Source organism: Melopsittacus undulatus, chromosome 6, assembly GCF_012275295.1.
Source record: "Melopsittacus undulatus isolate bMelUnd1 chromosome 6, bMelUnd1.mat.Z, whole genome shotgun sequence".
NCBI lineage: Eukaryota > Metazoa > Chordata > Aves > Psittaciformes > Psittaculidae > Melopsittacus > Melopsittacus undulatus.
This window is the reverse complement of record NC_047532.1, coordinates 57,499,246-57,519,959: the sequence shown is the minus strand read 5'-3', so window position 1 is coordinate 57,519,959 and position 20,714 is coordinate 57,499,246. Positions and strand designations below refer to the sequence as shown.

Genomic DNA, 20,714 nt, shown 5'->3' with positions numbered 1-20,714 from the left:
CTGGATGGTCGCACTCAAAGACTTGTGGTCAACGGTTCAATGTCCGTCTGGAGACCAGTAACGAGTGGTGTCCCTCAGGGATCGGTGTTGGGACCGGTCTTGTTTAATATCTTTGTCACTGACATGGACAATGGAATTGAGTGTGCCCTCAGCAAGTTTGCCAATGACACCAAGCTGTGTGGTTCAGTTGATACACAAGAGGGAAGGAATGCCATTCAGAGGGACCTTGACACACTTGTGAGGTGGGCTGATGCCAACCTCATGAAGTTTAACCATGCCAAGTGCAAGGTCCTACACATGGGTTGGAGCAATCCCAGGCACAGCTACAGGTTGGGCAAAAAGGAAATTCATGGTAGTCCTGCGGAGAAGGACGTGAGGGTGTTAGTCAATGAGAAAATGAACATGAGCCAGCAGTGTGCACTCACAGCCCAGAAGGCTAACCGTATCCTGGGCTGCATCAAGAGGAGCGTGACCAGCAGGTCGAAGGAGGTGATCCTGCCCCTCTACTCTGCTCTTGTGAGACCTCACTTGGAGTATTGTGTGCAGTTCTGGTGTCCTCAACATAAAAAGGACATGGTACTGTTAGAACAAGTCCAGAGGAGGGCCACGAGGATGATCAGGGGACTGGAGCACCTCCCATATGAAGACAGGCTGAGAGAGTTGGGGCTGTTCAGCCTGGAGAAGAGAAGGCTACGTGGAGACCTCACAGCAGCCTTCCAGTATCTGAAGGGGGCCTACAGGGATGCTGGGGAGGGACTATTCATTAGGGACTGTAGTGATAGGACAAGGGGTAATGGGTTGAAATTTAAACAGCAGGGGTTTAGACTGGATATAAGGAAGAAATTCTTTACTGTTAGGGTGGTGAGGTACTGGAATGGGTTGCCCGGGGAGGTAGTCAATGCTCCATCCCTGGCAGTGTTCAAGACCAGGTTGGATGAAGCCTTGGGTGATATGGTTTAGTGTGAGGTGTCCCTGCCCATGGCAGGGGGTTGGAACTAGATGATCTTGAGGTCCTTTCCAATCCTAACTATTCTATGATTCTATAGAGGTGGTGACCTGAAATACAGCAAGAATTAGAGGGCATAAAGTGGTACCCAAGCGAAGATGGTAACAGTTGACAGAGGAGGTATTAAAACAAGACCTCTTGATTGCCCGCAACCTTTCTGGGTCCATGACATCCTTTGAGGCATTTCAGAGGTTTACTGCATGCGTGCTTGTTTTAACCTACTTCCTGCATTGCCTCATTGCACCTGTGTCTTTGGAGGAGGAGGTGAGGAGTCAGACCATATCTACCCTTTCCATGCTATTCATGAATTTGTAGAAGAATATTATATTCTTCCAGAGTCATCTCTCTTCCTGTCTGAAATGCCTGGTCCTGCTCAGTCACTCCTGACAGACAACCTGCTCAGTTCCTTTAGATCATTGTTGTTGACCATCTCCCAACCTTTCTATAAGACTGTATGAAAATTTTAGTCTTTCAGAGTGAAACCCTTCCACTTACTTAGAGCATTCTATCATTAGGTAGCTCCCTGCACATTTTACAAAGGACAGTACTGTCATTGTTTCCCCTTGAAAGATGGGTTAACAAGAGGGACAGAATGCATGATTTAACCTGGGTGGCCATGAGAGTGGATGCTTTGGAATGTATTATCTGAAAACAGTGAGGCTTGGAAGGTGAGGGGAGGTACTCTACAGTGATAATCTGTTCTGGATATTGTGCACAGTTTGTATTCCTGTATCTTAAAGTGTGTAGCTGAACCAGAAAAGCTTATTAGAGGGACAGTGTAAGTGATCAGAGGTGCAAAGTGGCTTCTATACAAGAGCAACTGTGTTATCAAGGATTAATAATCCTGGAAAGGAGAAGACAGTGAGGATGTGGAATTCTGTAGATTCAGGAATGCTGTGGATAATGTGCATACAGGTCTAGTGTTTGTTTCAGTACAAGATCTTGACATACTGAAGCTGGTGAGTAACAATTGAAAGAGGTGGTCAGTGATGGAATGCCTTGTCAAAAGATGCAACGGGTTTCTGTTGAATCTGAGGGATGCCCAAGCACATGGGAGGGAAATCCTTGGAAGGTTCCTGTGTTACAGAGAAACCACATCCACCTTCACAATTTTAATGAGCTGGAGAGAGTTGGAGGCTAGGAGAGTGTTCCTAGGAAATACTGTGTCTTATAATACTGTTACTTGAGCATTGGCATATTGATGCTTTGTTTGGTAAACTGCAAACAAAAGTCACACATTTGTAAATAAGAGGATGCAGTTACATTGTGGTTTTTTTGGCACCACAATCTCCTCTAAGAGGGTAAGACCTAGCACCTGATTGTGTAGCTAGGATAATACTTCTGAAACTATACTGATGACTGTCCAAATAGCAAAGCTGTTCTGTCTTTCTGTTTGTCCTTTGCAAGAATACCAAACAGCAGAGTTTATCCTAACACATTTTCTACTAGAAACAAGCACACTTGCATAGTGATCTTCATGCCATGTATTGGTACAGAAAGGGCTAGTTTGCCCCATAGTCCATGTTATGGTGGTTCCTTCTAACTTGTGATTGCCTAATACTGTTGTTGCTAGTGCTGGAGATAAGATTTCAAGAAGCCTTCACTGAATCTGAGACCTTCAGAGGTAGCAGAAGCCTGTCTAATAACTTTTGGGACTTTGGTTGACAAGTAAGACAGTCCCCATCCTAACAGATAATCATGATTCAGTTATTTAACTCCAACATAATCTTTGCATGAGTAGAATTTCTTCTGTGTTTTATAGAATAACCTTTTATATAATTAGTATCTGCAATAGTTTTTTCCTTTGAAAAGTGATTCATGTCATCTTGCAGATAGGAAAGACATAAAGCATTATTCTGCAGTCATACAAGAAGCCCTATTCATTCACAGTTTGTATTGTGAAGCCAGTCCCATATCCTCGGGGTTGGAACTGGTTTCGTGGCAGCAGTCCTATTTACAGAATCTTTATGCAGTACATCTGAATTGGGGGCTGTTCTAGAGCCCCAACTGGAATGAAATGACAGGCTGAAAAGAATGAAGTATGAGTGTTTCTTCATGCAGTCAATCTTTCCATTGTTGCAATTCATAACTAGTAGATTTTAGTCAGCAACTGAAAGTCACAACAAAAGTCCATTCAAGCTAAGCTTGGGTTCAGGTTCCCCAGATGGTAACAGGAATACTCTCTGCTTAGGTTTTGTCTTGACTAGGTTTATGTGCTGGATCATGTTTGATGGATCACTGGAAAATAAAGGTACGATCTGTGCTGTGCTACCTTGTTCAAGCCAGGAAAAAAATGAGGAAAATAGTTTCTACTCTGTATCTACATGCTGCCTATACAATAATAGGGTTCGGTTGGGGGGGCTTTGTAGTTCTTCTGTGTGTGTTTTTGTTGGGTTTTTTGGTCTTGCATAGCTGGAATGAAGTACTCCAGCACCTTGAATAACCTTAGGGAGAAAATTACCCTTTGATTTGTATATAAAAAAAAGAGATAGTAATTCTAATACCTTATTTCTCTAATTAAGGAATAATTTAATTAAGATGTATTTATTTCCCAAATTAGGTGTAAACCCAGTCTGTTCTTTCCTGAAGACTACTAGTCTCTCCTTGCTGTGTGTGAGACAGAAGGAAGGAGCTCAGAGAAAATCCCATGCATTTTCAGAAGCAATATTAATTAATCAAATCTTTTGTCCTGAAATACTCTACTTGCTCTAAATACTATTCAGCTTTGATTTCAGGAAATGCCAGAAGGTTTGTTTGTATTTGATGAAGTCTCAGAAAAGGAAAAGCAGAAGACCTCTTACCCTGAATGTATTAGAAGGCACTCTCAGGGAGTTGGTGGATCATTTAGACTTTTTGGAGGCCTAGAAGTATGGGTTTTCCTGTCTGAACAAAGCCCATTGAGTCCTGTAAGATGAAAACATTCTGAAGCCAACACTACTTTTTCTTAACTGAGGCTCTGATTCAGCAGAGCATTTAGCACATCCCATAGTGAAGCCTGAGAGTCAGTGGCTGCAGGGTATGGAGTCTTATTACCTGGGTTGATGCCTGGTAACACCTCAGGGTTTAAAAACGGTTCTGTTTACGCCCTTTGTGCCCAGCACCCTGACTCACTGCTGTGGCTGGGGCACACCTCATACTTCAGATCATCCCTCTGGAAGGCCCTCCCATGCCTATGGGGCTTTGGGGCAGTGCCAGTTGGGTGTAGAGGGGAGCAGGACAGGCACAGAAGTGTACTGAGGAGCTGGCCCTGGCACAACATGCAGCTTGGCCTGTAATGTTTGATAGGCAGGTGGCAGCCTGTTACAGATACCGGTGTAGTAGTTGGAGCAGTTCTTCATCTTGAATGCAATTGTTTCAATGCTTTATATAATCTAAAGAACAAATCAGGAAGGTTTCTTTGCAGTGTGCAGATCTACCTAATTGTGATGAGCACATGTAGCAGATTACAAAGTCCGTTGAATACTCCTGTGAGTGCTGCTCAATTGCAAATTAAGGCTTCAAAAATACGTCAAATGTGGAAGTTCAGCAGTCATCTGCTATCCCCAGTTCTTAATTACAACAGCACCAAACTCTAAGGAGCTTCCCTTTTGTGTGATACATTTGTACAGCCTTATGAGCTAGGATAGGTGGGATGTAACGTGAACATAGGGCATTCTTTTCATCGGGTGCAGGTCTGGCTTTTCACTTGGTGCTAGATATTTACCTTTAAAACCTACAAAATAAACCCATGTGGTAGTGTGACTTAGCTGTGAGATAAGCATGTTTGATGAAGTGGTTTTCTGTTTGTACAAGGAATATAGAGGATGCTCAGAATTTCATTGGGGTGTTCTGATTATTGAAGTATTAAAGACAGATGAAGCAATAACTAAAATATCAGAGTCTTAAACCTGGGATTTTCTATCTTTTTGTAACAAAGTTAAGTAACTTTTGTCTTTTCTGGCGTACATCTGACTGATGAAGGGAAATGCAACTCAAAATGGCTGTGCTAAGTGTAAACCACTCAATTCCTAGTTTTCACAGGCTTAACCTTTTTGCAAATATTGCTTTCTGTTCTTGATGTCTTCACAGAAAAGTGTAAAGTATGCTGCTATTCATGAGTTCTGAGAGAAAGGAAAAACAGTTATTCCTCCTTAAAATATTTTGCCATGGTCCCAGGGACCCTGGTGAATGGCTAATGGAAGACCATGTGGCCTTTCCTAAAGGCCAGGCATTCTTAGAGGCATTCATCTACTTTGCTCCAGGCTGTTTGCAGCATTTTATAATCCAGAGTTTGGAAATCCTGAAAGTACTTTTCTCTACTGCTCTTTGCCTTATCTTTAGAGCCTTGGAAAATTCAAGTCAGAAATTCATGTGATCCAAATGTTCTGCTCCATTAGAATTCAAGGTAATGTTTTCTTCAGGCTGTGGAGGAGAAAAAAGCAAGTCTGAAAAAAGTGAGTGGTTAAAATAGAGCTGTTAAAATGGCAACACGCAGACAGCCTGTGTATAAATATAGGCTAGCTCTTCAGCAGTGTTCTTATATGGTAGATCTGAGTGAAGGAAAAATATCAGCCTACTCTTACTCTGTACAAGCCTGTGTGTTGGTTGTTACAAGCTGGTGCCATATGCTTGGTAGTAGACAAGTCTGTGTATTACATGGAAATCATAATGACACCTTTTTTCTGTTGCAGGGACCTACCTTACCAGTGTGAGAGGGGAATCTTGGAAGCATACTGTGGATTTTTTTGCCTGTACATGCTACTTGATCTATCTTTTGTTGACCCACGAAAAAGTAAAGAAGAGTCAAACAAAAATCATTGTCACTTCTGCCTAAGAACCGGCTGAATATGATGACACCTGCTGGAGAAGCTTCCTGGACCATTAGAAATAGAGCAGCTTGTGCTGCATCTCTGGTCAGCAAAGCTTTCTGCATGGAGTACAAGAATCAAGTTGCCTTAAGTTAAACCATATGCAAGTTACACATTGTCGTAGCTGATACCACTCCCGACTTGGCATTTCCAAGTTTTCATGTAGTTTGAGTGTTTCCAACTGACATTGGAATGTTTTTATCAAATCTGATGTGGCTGTGAAAAGTGTATGTGTGGGATGAACTTTTTCCTGTTAAGTTCATGGTAAATTTTGAAGCCTCATTTCCAGGTGTTATCTGTGCTATGGCAGCAACCTACAGGCTTATGGTCACTTCTGTGAACTGCTACAGCAGTGTAGTGATAGACCAGCACTTTCGGCACACTGTTCATTACTGCACAGGGACTTGCCAAGTGTTTAAGCAAGGGGTTACATGCCTAGTTGCCCACCACAGTGTCTGTGCAGAGCTCAGTGTCCAAGATGCCAACCAAGACCATAAAATTCCTGTCCCTGAAAATGGACTTGCCCTGGCTGGAAATGAAGACTATCACCAAATCCTCCCAAATAATCCAAGAATCAAAAAGGGGTCTTCAGTGCAAGCCTCCAGCAATTTGAAGGACATTACTGGTGAGACGATAAACCTTGCCAGTGGTAAAATAAAGGAATTCTCCTTTGAAAAGCTCAAAAACTCTTCCAGCCATGTGGCCTACAGAAAGGGAAGGAAGGTTCGCTCAGAATCCTTCAGCAGACGTTCATTTGATTTTGACTTGATTTATGGGCATTTCAGCAATAATGAAAACTGCCCTCCATGTGGATTTTTGCAGAGTCACTCACCTGTGGAGAAATGGCAGGAAAGCAGTGATGCTCCGGAAGTCACCATGAATAATCCCATGGTTCCCTTCTTGCCTCCTTCCTTCTCTGAAGAAAACTTCCTTACCCAGATTTTGGAAAAACACAAGCTAGATGGTGGTTCTGGTGGAGATATTAAGGTGTGCTTAGACATCTTGCTCAAGTGCTCAGAGGATCTGAAAAAGTGCACAGACATAATAAAACATTGCATCAAAAAGAAATCTGCAGACAATGTTAGTGGAGGGAACAGCAATGACCCCCTGGCCAATTCAGAAAGGATATATATGAACCTGATGACAGGATTTTCTTCATACCTGAAAAAGCTACCTTTTGAGCTCAAGCACCAAGGACACAAGGAAGTTAGTGACTTAGCAGATCTGGTTAACTGTTTTCATGGCTTGCAGCAAACTCCCTTTCCCCCAGTATTTGGAGATGAACAGCCACCTAGGTATGAAGATATTATTCAGCAGCCATCCTCAAGTGCACTTTCTCTCAGACCAGGTGATCAGTGTGAGATGACAAGCACCTCTCAGTCCATCCCAGCAAGTACTGTGACCTTTACCTCAAACTCCCTTCATAGCATCCCACAGGAGAACAGTGAGAGAGCTGTGAAAGATGCTTGTGCTCTACCTCAGTTACCAGCCACAAGCCCTTCTGACTGCACATCCTCCACTGAGGCTCTGTACATTGAGGAGGAGTATGATGGGGAAAGGACATTAGGGAAAACAAAGAAAGCAGAGCAGAAAGGGGGCTGGGAGAGTTTAGAGCTCAGCTACCAGCTAGCTGGTGGTTCAGATCTAGCTGCCAATGCTAAAGCAGAATGTGCCAGAGTGGGAGATGCTAAACTTTCCCACCCCTCTGAGAAAATCACTTTTTTAAAACCAGCTTCAGATTCTGTATTGTGTGGTTCCCAAGCTGATGTCTCCAAAGGAGAACAGATGTGCAGTAAGATAGACAAAGATGAGATAGACAAACTGCTGCTGGACTTGGAGTGCTTCTCACAGAAAATGGAGCGTACTTTGAGGGAACCTTCTAAAAAGGAGAGTGAACCTGCCCATTTGCAGATGTTTGGCTGTCAGGGTAGGCAGGTACTACCTTTGTCTCTTGAACCTAAAAGTAAACCAGTTGACCCTGCTTCCCCTTTGTCAAAAATCATGGAAATCAATGGACATAAAATGGAAGAGGATGATAAAGCTCTCTTACTGCGTATCCTGGGAAGCATTGAGGACTTTGCCCAGGAGCTGGTGGAATTCCAGACAGGCAGGGGGAGCTTATCCAAGGAGTGGGAAGTGATGCAAATTCTGCAGGAAACTTTAATGACTTCTTCACAGTCCCTCCTTGCAGGGCAAAAATGCTGTGCTGGGATTGCCTCCAGAGACTCTGTTCCAGCTTCAATTCAGCAAGCCCCAGAAGTGATTAAGGTAAGAGAACCGAATCTTTTATGGGGTAGTGAGTAAAACAAACATGGGAAACTTGTGTAGAGGGACACAGTTACCACTGTTAAATGATTCACTGTGTTTAGGATGCTGTAGTGTAGAATAACATGCTCAAACTGGCAGAAATGGAGCCCTTATTTAAATACAAACCCAAAAAGGAAATGAAACCCCCTAAGCAAACAAAGTATGTCATGACATGGTTTTACCCTTGAGCTTGTTCCTTTCCTGCTCATAATCCTGTAGGCTGTTTTCTTGTGGTTTAAATGGGTCCTATATAATAGCAAATGGAAACTATTTCAGCTAGCTACTTTCTTCCTGGAAGCAGGTATTGGATTAATGAGAACTGAATATTCTACCTGTGTTGTTCTCCTCATCTCTAGCTTCTAAGGAGAGAGATCCTCCACAGCACAAAGGTCATAATTTAGGAGGATTTAATATACCTCTCCCTGTCCATAGTGCGTGTAGTCATTGTGGAGCCTGCATTGCTTGTATATCTCAAATGATAAGTAGGCTTTCCCAGGAAAAAGGGTCTTAATGGGAGCCTATTTTAGAGGGAAGCCAAGGGTGTTTGTCCATCTCTTAATGCTTTTTATATGAAAAGTGCCGAGTTTTCAAGACAACTCCTTCCAGGTGCACAGAAAGTGTAGAGAGGGCTTCAGTTTCCAAAATTCACCTTTCATACAGGCACTTAAAAAGTGCCGAGGTTGGAAGCGTACTTTCACAGGTGCTTCCAGTGGAGCATGATGTACATGTCTTCAAAACTGTCTGCTTTTCTGAAAATACAGGAGTTTGGTGCAATTTTGAAAGGTTGCAGTATGTCTGACCCTAGATGACCACTGAGATCTTTGTAGACAGGGTTTTCTGAGTGTTTCTGATGTTTCTCTGCACATCTTTGCTTACAGAAAATGGTGAGCATAATCTTGTCTGATATCTCCAGCAAGGGAAAAAGTCTTTTTTCGTTGAAGAGTCTAGAATTAAGAACCTGCAAAAGCTCTAAAGTGATTTTTTATAATAGCTATCTTGCCTTGAATAATAATTTAGAATATTTTCTAATTTGTGAACTTCAAACAAAAATGAGTTTGACAGCGTGGCACCAAGTTTGTGGCAGATTTTCTGGAATCCTTGAAAGCTGGATGCATTTACACTATTAAATAGCTTATCGGTCTGGTCCCTTGCCAGCTTCTGTTTCCCTAATCACCCACCTAGCCTGTGTGTTAGTTTGCTCCCAGCCTGCCTTCTTTGGACATAAAACATGCACCCATACTACAGGAGCTCTTCTCTTCCATGCAGCAGCACAACCCTTGCTTTGTGTAGATGCCTAGAACCAAAGATCATAAGAGAAAATAACTCCCGTGGGGACCCAGGGAAGCTGGAGAAGGCCTGGGCTGAGCACTGTGCAGCATGGATGCAGCTGGTAGGCTTTGGAGGGAGTCAGCCCTTGGCGGAGTGGACAAAAGTCATCTGAACTGCTGGCTCTATACTTATTATGAGGTTTGCTGTCATTTATAGTACAGATGTGACCACAGCCAGATGTGTGGCCAGAAGGCCCTCTCTAGGTATAGCATCTAGGCAATATATCCATGTTCCTGGATAACTCTGCATCTGCCTTGGAGGTCCATATGGATTCTGATTCAGTATTGCACATCTGCGTTTGAGTAAATAATATGTAAAGTATTTGTTGTATTTTATTAGGGCTCATAAAACTCTTATCAAATGGTTACATGCACAAGCAAAACCCCAGAGATCTAATACCAATGAAAATGCAGTCCAGCTTTCTTTTATGAAGGCTGTGACAGTTTTAATATGCCTCAAATCCTAAGTAGTAAAAAAGGAGAGGGAGAAGTGCTTCAAACAGGACTGTTTTCTGACTCAGTTGGCCTATCTGTGCTGAAATCTCTGCTCATGTATATCAGCAATAGACGTTATCATAAAACAAATTATGATTCTCCACAGAGAACAATAGAATTACTTGCCTCTTCATTTTTAAAGCCAAAATATTTAGAAACTCAGAAATGAATACTCAAGAAGTCCATCAACTTTACAGAGCACATAATGAGCACCTCATGCTGCTTTCAGGCAGGCCCGGAAGTGTTGCATACTTTGAGACTGTCCAACATTTCCCATTCTGAGATTCAGTTTTCCATTGCTTATCTCTAAACCTTCAAGTATTTGTTTTAACATTTCCTGTTCTGTGTGCCTGTCGTAAGCTGATTATTTTAATGTGTTGGCTTTGAAAGAAATTGTTGAGTAAAAACAGTTCAGTTGTCTAGTAGGGGCTAGCAAAAAACCTAAGTGTTTTATCTGTAGCTTTGTCTCTAGATAGAAAGGCAATAAGGAGTCCTGGGTGGACTGGCAGGTGTGAGGGAGATTGGTTGGTTGTTTTGGGGTTTTTTTTTTGAAGGCAAAGGGTGCTACCTTTGGGGTAAACTGTTGTCTTGCATAAAGTCCTTTGAAAAATCAGTGGTAGATGTTTTTGACTTTAGCCTCTCTGTGCCCTTGGTCTACTGCCTGTACAGGATGGCTGATTTGACAAAGTATTTAGATCAGTTAATTTTTGCAGAATACTCGGAACTCTAGTGGAAGTACCCTAGAAAAGCCTGTAAGGAACTACCCTGTTTTCGTAGTGCAGGGCTCTGATGCAAGTCCTGCTCATGCATTTTGTTTTAAGAGCTGTTAGATAAAGTTTGTGTATAACTTAGCAGAGACCATGACCAGAGTTTGATACAAAAAGAGATCACTCTTTTTGTCTTTCCTCTGTTAGGTATATCTTCTCAAGAGGATTACTCATGGCATAGTGAGCCAGAAAGCAGTCCTGCTTCCTGTTTCTCTCTTCCCCATGCCTCTACCTGCAGTTGCATGGTTCTGAATCTTTATGCCAACTCTGATGCTTTGTGTAAGATAGAAATTATAGATAGGCTTGTTTTCTGCCAGATTTTGAATGGAATTGCTCACAGAGGTCAAATGGGTGATACAGCCATTCCTGGACAGAAGAGGGTGGGTCTGAGAGCAGAGGGTTTACAGTTTGCAGGGCTGATAAATGGTTTCAGACCATTTTGTCTAACTACATTGTATCTGACTGAGATAATAGAGCCTGAACTCAAGTATCCAAGAGACCACTGCCTGCTGCCACGTTTCCTCTGGGCTGGCTCTAGGTAGTGTCTATCTAATCCTGCCTCTCCTTTATGACTGAGGTGGGTATTGCTGGGATCCTCGTAAGCGTTCTTAACTCACTGTGCTCTAGAACACTGTCCTGAGGCCAGGCACCTTGTTTTTTTTGTGTTGAAATGTCTATATTGCATGCTTAAACAGGTGGCATGCATATGGCTCTGAGTGGAATTAAGTTTCATAATCATATAAAGTTGAAGCTGACCTAGCAGCTTCATAGGTTTGCCCCTTCAAAATGTTGCTTCATAATTCTGTGCAACTTTTCATTCAGCAAATCTAATTATATGATTATGAAGGATCTTGTGTGGGGGAATTAATTTTAAGAAGTGACTTCTATAACATCAGTGTGACTTCAGCTTTGTCAGGAAATAATCACATTTTCTCAAAATGCGTCCAAAATACGATGTAACACCACTTGTGGGAAATCAGCTTTCATCTCTTGTATTATAAATTGTTTTGATCAAATATTGATAATATCTGTCAAGCTTGCACATAGTCTGCGTTCTTTTCAAACATCAATTATTCATTAAAGCAAATAGTAAAAAAGGTGCTTTTTTTGCCCTTTTTTTTCCATCTGCTTGGTAATAATTATTAAATGAAAATAGGAAGTGAATTTTAGATCAAAGATGCTAGAGAAAGAAACAACAAAACATTAGATTGGATTACTTGGGGATATGTTCATGACATGTGGGCACCTTGTAGTCAGGGACAGATACAGTCTCTGCTTGTGTGAAACTCGTTTGTCTTGAAGTAGACGTCTAAAGGCAGCTGAAACAGTCTAGTGGCAGACATTGAGGTTTTTCAGCCTCATTGACTCTAAAACCAATAAAACATCATGCTGTTGCTGGAAAAGTTTAACCAGTTTAGGAGGCAGTTGAAGCTGGTGCCCTTCTCAGCTGCGCAGAGTGCATTGAATTGTTGCAGCCAGGCTTTGGGGTCAGCTAAGTCCTGTGATGATCAAATCGTACAAGTATTTTGGGACTAAGCCTCCAGCTTTAGGTGCAGGTTTTATTCTATATTCTGGTGGTTAATGAAGGCAATCTGACACCTCTTTAGATTTGACACCTATCACCTTCGCATTTTAAACTGGGTCAATTATAGTAAAAAGGAATTTCTTAAATTTTACTTGGTTTCTTCAGTTGATCCATAGGCTGCTGGTATCAGATTTTTCTGTTGTGGATTTTGTCTAATTGACTTTGAAAGTGTTGATACAAGGTTCTTTTACTGTTAATTTCTCACAGTACTGTATACTATGTTTTTATCTGTACCCACCTTATGTCTTTTGAGTGTAGGAAGTACCATGCTAGGAATCTGCTATAGTGCAAAGCGTTGTCATTCAAACATAGCAAGTCTTGCATTCAATTTATTTGTATTTTTCTAGGTTATCAGTGCAAAAACCCCAAACTTCCAGGATCTTTTGTGGCTGGTTAATTTGTGAGTGTCAAGTATGTGGCTGTTTTTGGGGGGGTAATTTTAAGTAGTAGCTATGTCTCTTTCGTGTATTCATCTTTTAAAGTGTTCTGTAGCTGGTCTGGATGCAGCTGTAGGTACCAGAGGTTCTTCAGAGAGCATTTCCTCTGCAGTCTGTAAAAGGAGTAGCAGTCTGTAAGCTTGGTTAGAGTTCAGTTGAAGACAAAGTAAGTACACTTGCCACAGATGGTATAAATGCTCCTTCGGACATGCTGCTATGTCTGTGCAGAACTCTTAGTACAGTGGAGCTTTGTGGACTCTTCAGGCATTGTCTTTATGTTTAGAAAAAATTCTTGGAGTAAGGAAACAAAAATTTATTCCAGAGCTGTTGCACATGGATCTGTGTATCCTTCACTTAGTGGCAATTCCAGCTAAAACATTTCTGCCTGCATTTTTTTTTTTCTTCCCTAGGGCTTCCTTTTCTTATTGTCATTGTCATCCTACCACCCTGTTAGGCTTCATGTTCAGTTGCAGGACACAGAAAAGTGGGCTGATGACATGGTAATAACCTTGCAATTCTTGGGACTTGTAGCTGTGAAGATATATTTGGGATTAAAGATTTTCAGTTGCCAGGCTGCACAGTTCAGTGACCTAAAGGGACGTGAACTATGACACATTCTTGTTCAAATCTTCTTTCATAAAGAACTGGGCTCCCCAGCCTAGGTTTTGGGACCATGACCTGGTGATTGAGAAACAAGAAGAGAAAAAATCAACTTGGGGGGTTTGATACACATTTACAAAGACATTAAAAAAGTATTTTTGTGAATGTCAGCTGGAGAGTCTCTGTCTTTTAGTAAATAGCCTATTTAACTGCACAAGAGCAAATCTGTGGTAAGAACAACCTTTTGTACTGGCTGTTTCTGTGTCTACCTGTAGTGCAGTAAGTTGCATTAGGTAATGCTGCATTTGAATTAACTTCGGGCCTCCTGCAGTAAATCAGGAAAAGGACATCAGAAGCACATGTTGAACAAAAGCTTTCTGTTACTGAGGCCTACTGAAACCTTTTAATTTCAAATGCAGTATGTTGGTGAAAGCGAGCCCTGCTAGATAGAAATGGGATGTTCTGTATTACTAAGCTTAGAAAGTAAACTGGCCATGTAGCTAGAATTTCTCAAGTCAAGTAGAGAAAGCAGTTCATGGGACTAAGTATTTGTTCATTTGATGGAGTAAGAACTGGATTTAGAACTTTGTTCTGTGCCATTGTCATGATAGGGGAGTGAGAACACACTTTTAACAAATCTAGACAAAGTCTGAGCAAGAGTTTGAAGTCTGTTTGCTCAAAGTTGTGCAGAGAAGGAGTAGACTATTGTCCACTGAGAAATGCTCTGCCTTTGCCTTGAGGGTTATGTGAAAAGTGAATAATGATGCATTTTGGTGTCTATATGAAACCTTTTCTTAAGAACCATTTTAGAATGCCTGAGCTTATTATCCAAGATCATCTTTATGGGCTTGCTTGGTGTTAAAGAAAATTGATCATTTGCTTTTTTCAAGCCAGAAGAAAAAGTTGACGTTTCTTTAAAATTGCAGCCTTTGGTCTGGAGTGGGAACTAATGCTGATCCTCTGCTTCACCACCTTGGAAGCAGGAACCTCAAACCGCTAGCATCATATAGGCACAGGCCTTGGCTGTGATCATGTGGTTTAACTCTAGCTGAGTCTGATGTAAGTTTGCACCTAAAGTTTCAACACTGAAGTGCATAAAGTAAGAACTATTGGGGAAGATGGTATATTTAGCCACTTCTGCAGTGCGTCTAATTTTAGCACTCTTGGTAGTGGTGGTGGGTGCTTCCTTTCCCATATTACCCCTGGCCTATTACAAGCCAAGGACAGATTGTCTGTCATGTAGCCAGCAGGGAAATAGATTCTGTTGTATATCATGTTTCTCAATTAAACTATTGCAAGAAGACAGAAGATCCTTGTGGTACTGAAAGATACTTTGAATATCAGTTAAAAAAGGGAGCTTTGGCTTCAGGAGTGAGATAAAATCTCTAGAAGTTGTCCTTGTGAAGAGAGAGAAGACGTAGTATGTTGAAGCCACTTGGCTTTTTTTGCCTATAAAAATCAAAACCAAGAAAGCAACGTGCTGGTCTTGACGTGGTCTCCTGGAAAGGGCAACATCTGCTTAGGAGCTGACCAGGATGATGATCAAGGAAAGTTCTCTGCGGAGGGACCCAGACTTGGGAGGGGAGCTAGCTTTCCTTGCGAAGGGCTGTGACTTCGTTCTTCCGTCTCGATTCAAGAGGAGGCTAAAGTCATTCCAGCAGGCCCAGGTTTGAACGCTTGGCATTTCTTTTCCCCCCCCCCCCCCCTTTTTGTATTTTTTTCACTGGATCAGAGAATCAAACTGTCCCCCCCTCTAGGCATGTCTATTTGCAGAAAGCTATTTGCAGCTAGATACCAGCAGGTTTAAAAATAAACCTTCTAGGCTTAGATTGCAGAATTTGTGTCTGTAAACAAGGGGGAAAAATTAATAGCAAGGGCAGTGATTGAATAGTAAGGAGAGGTAGTGTAAGACACTGAAGTCTTTTCTGTGTTTTTCTGAAACTCTTTGTGTGATTGTTCTGAATACTTCCTGTTGCATATGAAACAACCACAACATTCTGTTGTATTTAGTGGGTTGCATTCTCTACTGTACAAATCTGTGCACAGAGCAGCCTACCTGGCTTTGGCATTTGTGATTTTATCACCAAGATGCTTCTTTGTGTTGTTTCGTATAATCTCTGGGCTGGGGATGAAGGAGATCATAGAATCACTTAGCTTGGAAAAGGCCCTTAAGGTCATGGAGATGTAGCTGAATAACTGGAAACTGCACCAGGGCTGTATGTATTGATCAACCCCAGCTGCTGTATTCAGTTTCTGGGACAACTGTCAAAAGATTGGGGTATTTTATGCTAGGACAACAAATGGTCATGTAGCCACCCCAGATTTACATTGTGTCCCAGTATGCTGGATCAGTCAATCTTGAGCTTCATCTATATTTAGGTAATCAGTGACCTGTTAAGGAAGTTAAAAAGTTTAAATTCTGAGTGGTGCAGCTGCTTTCCGAAGAAACAGCTCTTAAAGTTGCTCTGGAGTATATTGTAGTGCTTTTGTTTTTGTGATTCCTGGTGACAGGCTAAAGTACATATGAGGTTAATCTCTGGAACATGTTTTTTCACTCCCTAGAGGAGAATTGCCTGAAGTAATAATCCAGATTAATAACTTGGGTGGGGACCATGAGCAATTCAGGAGACTAACAAGAACCACTCAGCACAGTGAGGTTCACTCTCCAGAGCTGGTCTGATCACCTAAGGACATAATCAGGGAATGAGTTGTAGGGAGAGTTAAGATCTCCTGGTAGACCAACTGGAAAACCTGACTAGCCTTTGGTACACAAACCCTGTGCCAGGGCTGAAGTTGGAGTAACGCCTTCACTGCTAAATGCATCAAGAATAGCTGCTCTGGGGCTGCAGATCCAAGGCAAGTGAGCTAATGCAGTGGCCAGTTGCAGCTGAAAAAATAGCGTCTTCCTTTCTCTTATCTTTCTTCCAGTACTTGTTCCCTCTTGCTACTGTGTGTCACCCCTCTCTTGCAGTGGGCCCCATGGGCCTTTCTGTGGACTGGCTTAACTCCTAACATGGTAAAATAGCATCCCGCAAGTCTGTTTTCCACCTTTTAGTGGGTTAACTTGGCTCACAGAGGGCAAGCTTGGAATCTGGCATTTAGTACACAGTGGCAGTGTACATTTGGGGTGCAGAGACGGGAGCTCTGCCGCTTGGCAGCATTGAGATGTTAAGTTTTGTGTCTTGTGGGGCTATACCTTGTGGTTTGGGTTTATTAATGTGAAGTGAGCTGAGAGTGGAGGTAATTGGGCTCACTAAGTAGTGAAAAAATGCTAGCAGGAGAGAAGGTAATAAGGTGGTTGCTGGGAGCAGAGAGATGTTTGTGGAACACATAGGTGTTGGCCTGAAATGCAAGGGAGAAGTTTTATTGTAAACCCATGTCTCAAATGCTGTAAATTTCAGGTTTTGTGCTCATCTCTTGCAGGACTATTTATGGAAGGATCAGAGAACCTCCCTACTAGTGTTGGTAGGAAGGGAGGTCTCTAATCCAAAATCTCACTTACAGGAAGACTATTCCTAACACTAGGTCATATTAGCACTGGCTTTCTTCCAGTCTTGAAAACTCCCCAAGGACAGGGGTTCCCCTCACCCCTTTCCAGTGATCTCTTGCAGGCTGTAGTACCCTCAGTTAAATTCATCCTCCAGCCTCACCTTCCCAAGCTGCAGTTTATGGCTCTTGCCCCTTTTATACCATTTACCATCATCTCCACCCACACTTCAAATAGATGTATGCTGTGGTTAGCCTGTCCCTTAGCTTTAATTTTGCCTGGCTAAACAGGCCCAGCCCCTCAGTCTCTCCTGCCAGGTGATCCTGACCCTGGCTGTCTGATTTGCCATCTGTAGATCACTGTCCAGTCTCTCCCCATCCTTTCTGAAGGCCCAAAACTGGTCACAGTAATGCTGATGCAGCCTCACTAGTGTCAGGCAGAGGAGGTGGTAACTTCCCATGTTCTCCTGGCCCTACTCCTAGTGCAGTTTGCCTTGTTTATAATTAGCCAGTGCTGCAGGCTCATGTTCAGCCTGGTGCACCCATTGCCCCCACATCTTTTTTCAGCAGGGCTGTTCCTCAGCCAGTGGGTCCCCAGCCTGAGGTGGTGTTTGGGATTGCTATATTCGGGTGGAGAACTTGGCACCTTTACTAATGGAAGCAGTTGAACGGTTTGTCAAAGCCTCTCTGCCTGAGAGGCCTTTCATCATGGCAGCCTTCCTCTAGAGAAGTGTCATCTGCAAATCAGAACAGATGAGAATTGCAGTGGAGCTTCTGAGAGGAGTGGGGATTTATGCCCACTGTTGTCCTTCTGTCTGTATTAATTAACACTGGTGGTTTTCTCCATGGAAGCGAGGAAGCGTTTGGAGAGTGGGGTGAAGTATATCAGTTGTGGGAAGGGCATGTGTAAGATCTATAGGCACACCTGTCAGGCATGAGAGGCCTGTGTTTGCAAAACTCAAACTCAGTAAGTCCATGAGGAACTTGATCTAACCACAGAGTTAGCCGTGTGTCCCTTCTCACCTAAATCCTTTTGTGATTGTGTTGCTTAAGTAGGGTTTATTCTCAGTTTTGTTTTGCTACAGTTGGACTTTATTTCTGCCAGAGAGTTTACAATTCATAGTAGAAAAGAGTCTATACAGAAATGCATTTTCTCAGAGCCTGACTTTCTTAGGCTGTTTGGAGCCATTTGCAGATGAACCTTTGCTGTTCTTACTGTCCTTAGAGATGTGTGAGAGAGGCAGCGGATCAATACAATGAAGGGAAAGAGCTTCAAGGAAGGAAAGGAAGAGAAGGTCTCAGGTGATAGACACAAGTCAGCTTTGGAGAACTGATGATCTTTTGAGGATGGCTTGTGTCCAGTTACCATCAGACTTAAGCAAGACAGACACTATAAAAAAAATTGAAGGAGACATGATGTCAGCAGTGTGGACTGCGAGAAACCAGGCTGAGTCACTGTCCCATAGAAGAGATGATTACAGAATCTAGTATGGGGAAAAAAATCAAGAAACTGCTAAATTTATTATCTAGAATCCTGTTGGAGCTTCGGGCCAGGAGGAAGGAGTAGAAAGTATCTGAGCACTTGATGTGATACTGCTTCCTTCTGCAGTTTTCTGCTGGGACTGGCAGAGGCTTATTCTCTGTGCTTTGTGTAGCTGCAATGAGGCTGCAGTTCTGTCTGGTTTATTTATAATCCAGATGTCAGTGATTTAGTCTGTCCCTAAATAAATTGTATGACTGGCAAAAGGTGTTATATGGTGGATAGAGAGAGTTAAGGTAAATTGCACTGTAGAGTAATATTTAAAAATGGGCTTTATTCTCGCCTTCCTATTTGGCAAAAAAAGAAAAGCCCATTAGCTTTTGGTAACAAAGCTAAAAGATTATTATAGTATTTGTAGCTTCCATTCTTAGTTTCCCGTTCTGAAAATGCACATCCCTGTTAGAGGAATGTATTCAACTAAGCAAATAGCACTAAGGTTAACTTTTTGCAATAAGAAACTTTTTTCCCCAAGGAATTCCCACAGAATTACCCCTTGTGTTGCTTCCTTTGTTGTTTGTTGGTTGGTTTTGTTTCCCACAAACAGTTGTAATTGAGTCCCTGCTGTGTTCAGAATGGTTGACATCTGGTTATACCATTTCCAGAATATTCCCTTGCAATATTGTTCTAGGGAATGGGATCCTCAAGAGCTAGCTGCTGCTGTTTTCTCTTTATGTTGTAGACATAAAGACTTCTCTTAGAAGGAAGAAAACAAAGTTCAAAGATTTTATTTCTATTTCTGAAGTAGATTCTTCTGAAAAGACGCCGTCTGCAAGCAGTGTTTCCACCTAGTTTGATTTGTACTGAGTAAGAGTGAATCAGCCTTATTGGGAAGGTCAGCTGCAAACCTGTGCCTGAACTGGCACTTTACTTTGAAACTTAGCAGCATTCCCTGTATATATTCCCCATAGATATGTGACCTGGCTGGTGTTGTGGATCAGGAAATTAATGTAGATTCTGGACTCCTGACTTGTGGCTTGTGTGAGCTGGCACCGAGTGTTCCTGACTTTGGCAGTACCTGGAGGTATCTGCTCAGCCTTTCAGAAGGTGGAGGCCAAAGAAAAGTGCAAGAGTTGTGGCAGAAGACTTAAGCTGATCGTCCTGTAACACATCAGGATGTATGTGGTATTCAGAAGAGGAGGAGAATGGCATAGTGCTGTTTTAGTCTCTTGTACCCTAAAGGAAGGAGATGTATTGTTCAAGTGAAGAGGTAGTGTCCATGGAGAGAACAACATGTTGGTTTGCTTCCTTTTGGTTTGTGGACCATTTTATTAAATTTGAATCACTTCTAGTTCATCACAGCCCTGATAGCTGGGCATGCATGGGGGCATTAAAGAGAGTAGAGAGCAATAAACCTGTTTCTGAGAAGTGGATCCTCAGGAAAGACTCATGTTAGGTCCTATTATAGAAGTCAAGAGTCTGCAGTTGGCACCTTGTTGTCTGTTCCAGCTTTGCATTTTTTGTATGAATATGGTACTGTAAGAGACCAGCAGGGATTTCCCTTCTGCTGGAATCCAGAAAGTGAAAACTAATGAGTGCAATCAGATCTTGGCTGGAAAAGCTGCTAGCTAGGCAGGGCAGGTGGGGGAGGCAGATTGTAAAAGCAGAAGTGATGGTGTGAGAGAGTTCTCCAAGTCCTAGCTTGACTTAGACACCAAGGTCTGACTCATTAACACACTATTTACCAGTCAGATGAAGACTTCTTGCAAAGGCCTGTCCTTGGGAGCTCTATTCACCCCTCTTGATTAGCCTTCCTTTCTGAAGCAGCCATCCATGGGAAGGAGATGGATCTTCATCTACCTCTAATATGCAGCAGTGTCTGCTCTAGAGGCATGTTTTCCCTCCCCAGATACATTCAACGTGTCTGGGTTTTGCTTTTGTTACTATGGGTGAAGAGCAAAAGGAACCCAGGAGGAGTGTTGTCTTGTATTAGACTTGTGAGCTGCTGCTCACAAAATGAGTGAACAACTGCCCCCATCTTAACCCCTGCCACCATTTGAGATCACCTACCTGCATTGTCATACAGTGGGACAGAGTAACCCAGGCTGATGCTTACCCTGTCCCACAGTTCTCTTCAGCCCTAGTAATACTTTGAGCCTCAGACCTGGCCTGCTCCCGTGTCACTCAGGATCAGACATAAAGATGTGCAGTATGTGAGAGAGTAGGAAAAGTCAAGGAAGATGGGAGAAAGAACAGATGGGCTTGTTCACCAGAAGTTAATAGCTATATTGAGGGCTACATAGACTGTGAGTACTGGTCTTGATAGCCTAAGAAATCCTGAAGGCTGAAAGTGATCTTCAGCTTTTCCTGTGTTGTTTA

The 20,714-nt window shown here is 42.4% G+C and overlaps 1 protein-coding gene across 3 annotated transcripts in view; it reads left to right on the top strand.

Annotated features, from left to right (window-relative positions):
- The window catches only part of PPP2R3A (protein phosphatase 2 regulatory subunit B''alpha), a 57,359-nt gene that overhangs the window by 9,402 nt on the left and 27,243 nt on the right, over window positions 1–20,714 (top strand). For all 3 annotated transcript variants that reach the window (XM_031043672.1, XM_031043673.1, XM_031043671.2), the window contains one exon: window positions 5,677–8,121. In XM_031043672.1, coding sequence (XP_030899532.1) covers window positions 6,115–8,121 — 2,007 coding nt within the window. In that variant the 5' untranslated portion in view covers window positions 5,677–6,114. The remainder of the gene's footprint in view (window positions 1–5,676; window positions 8,122–20,714) is intronic.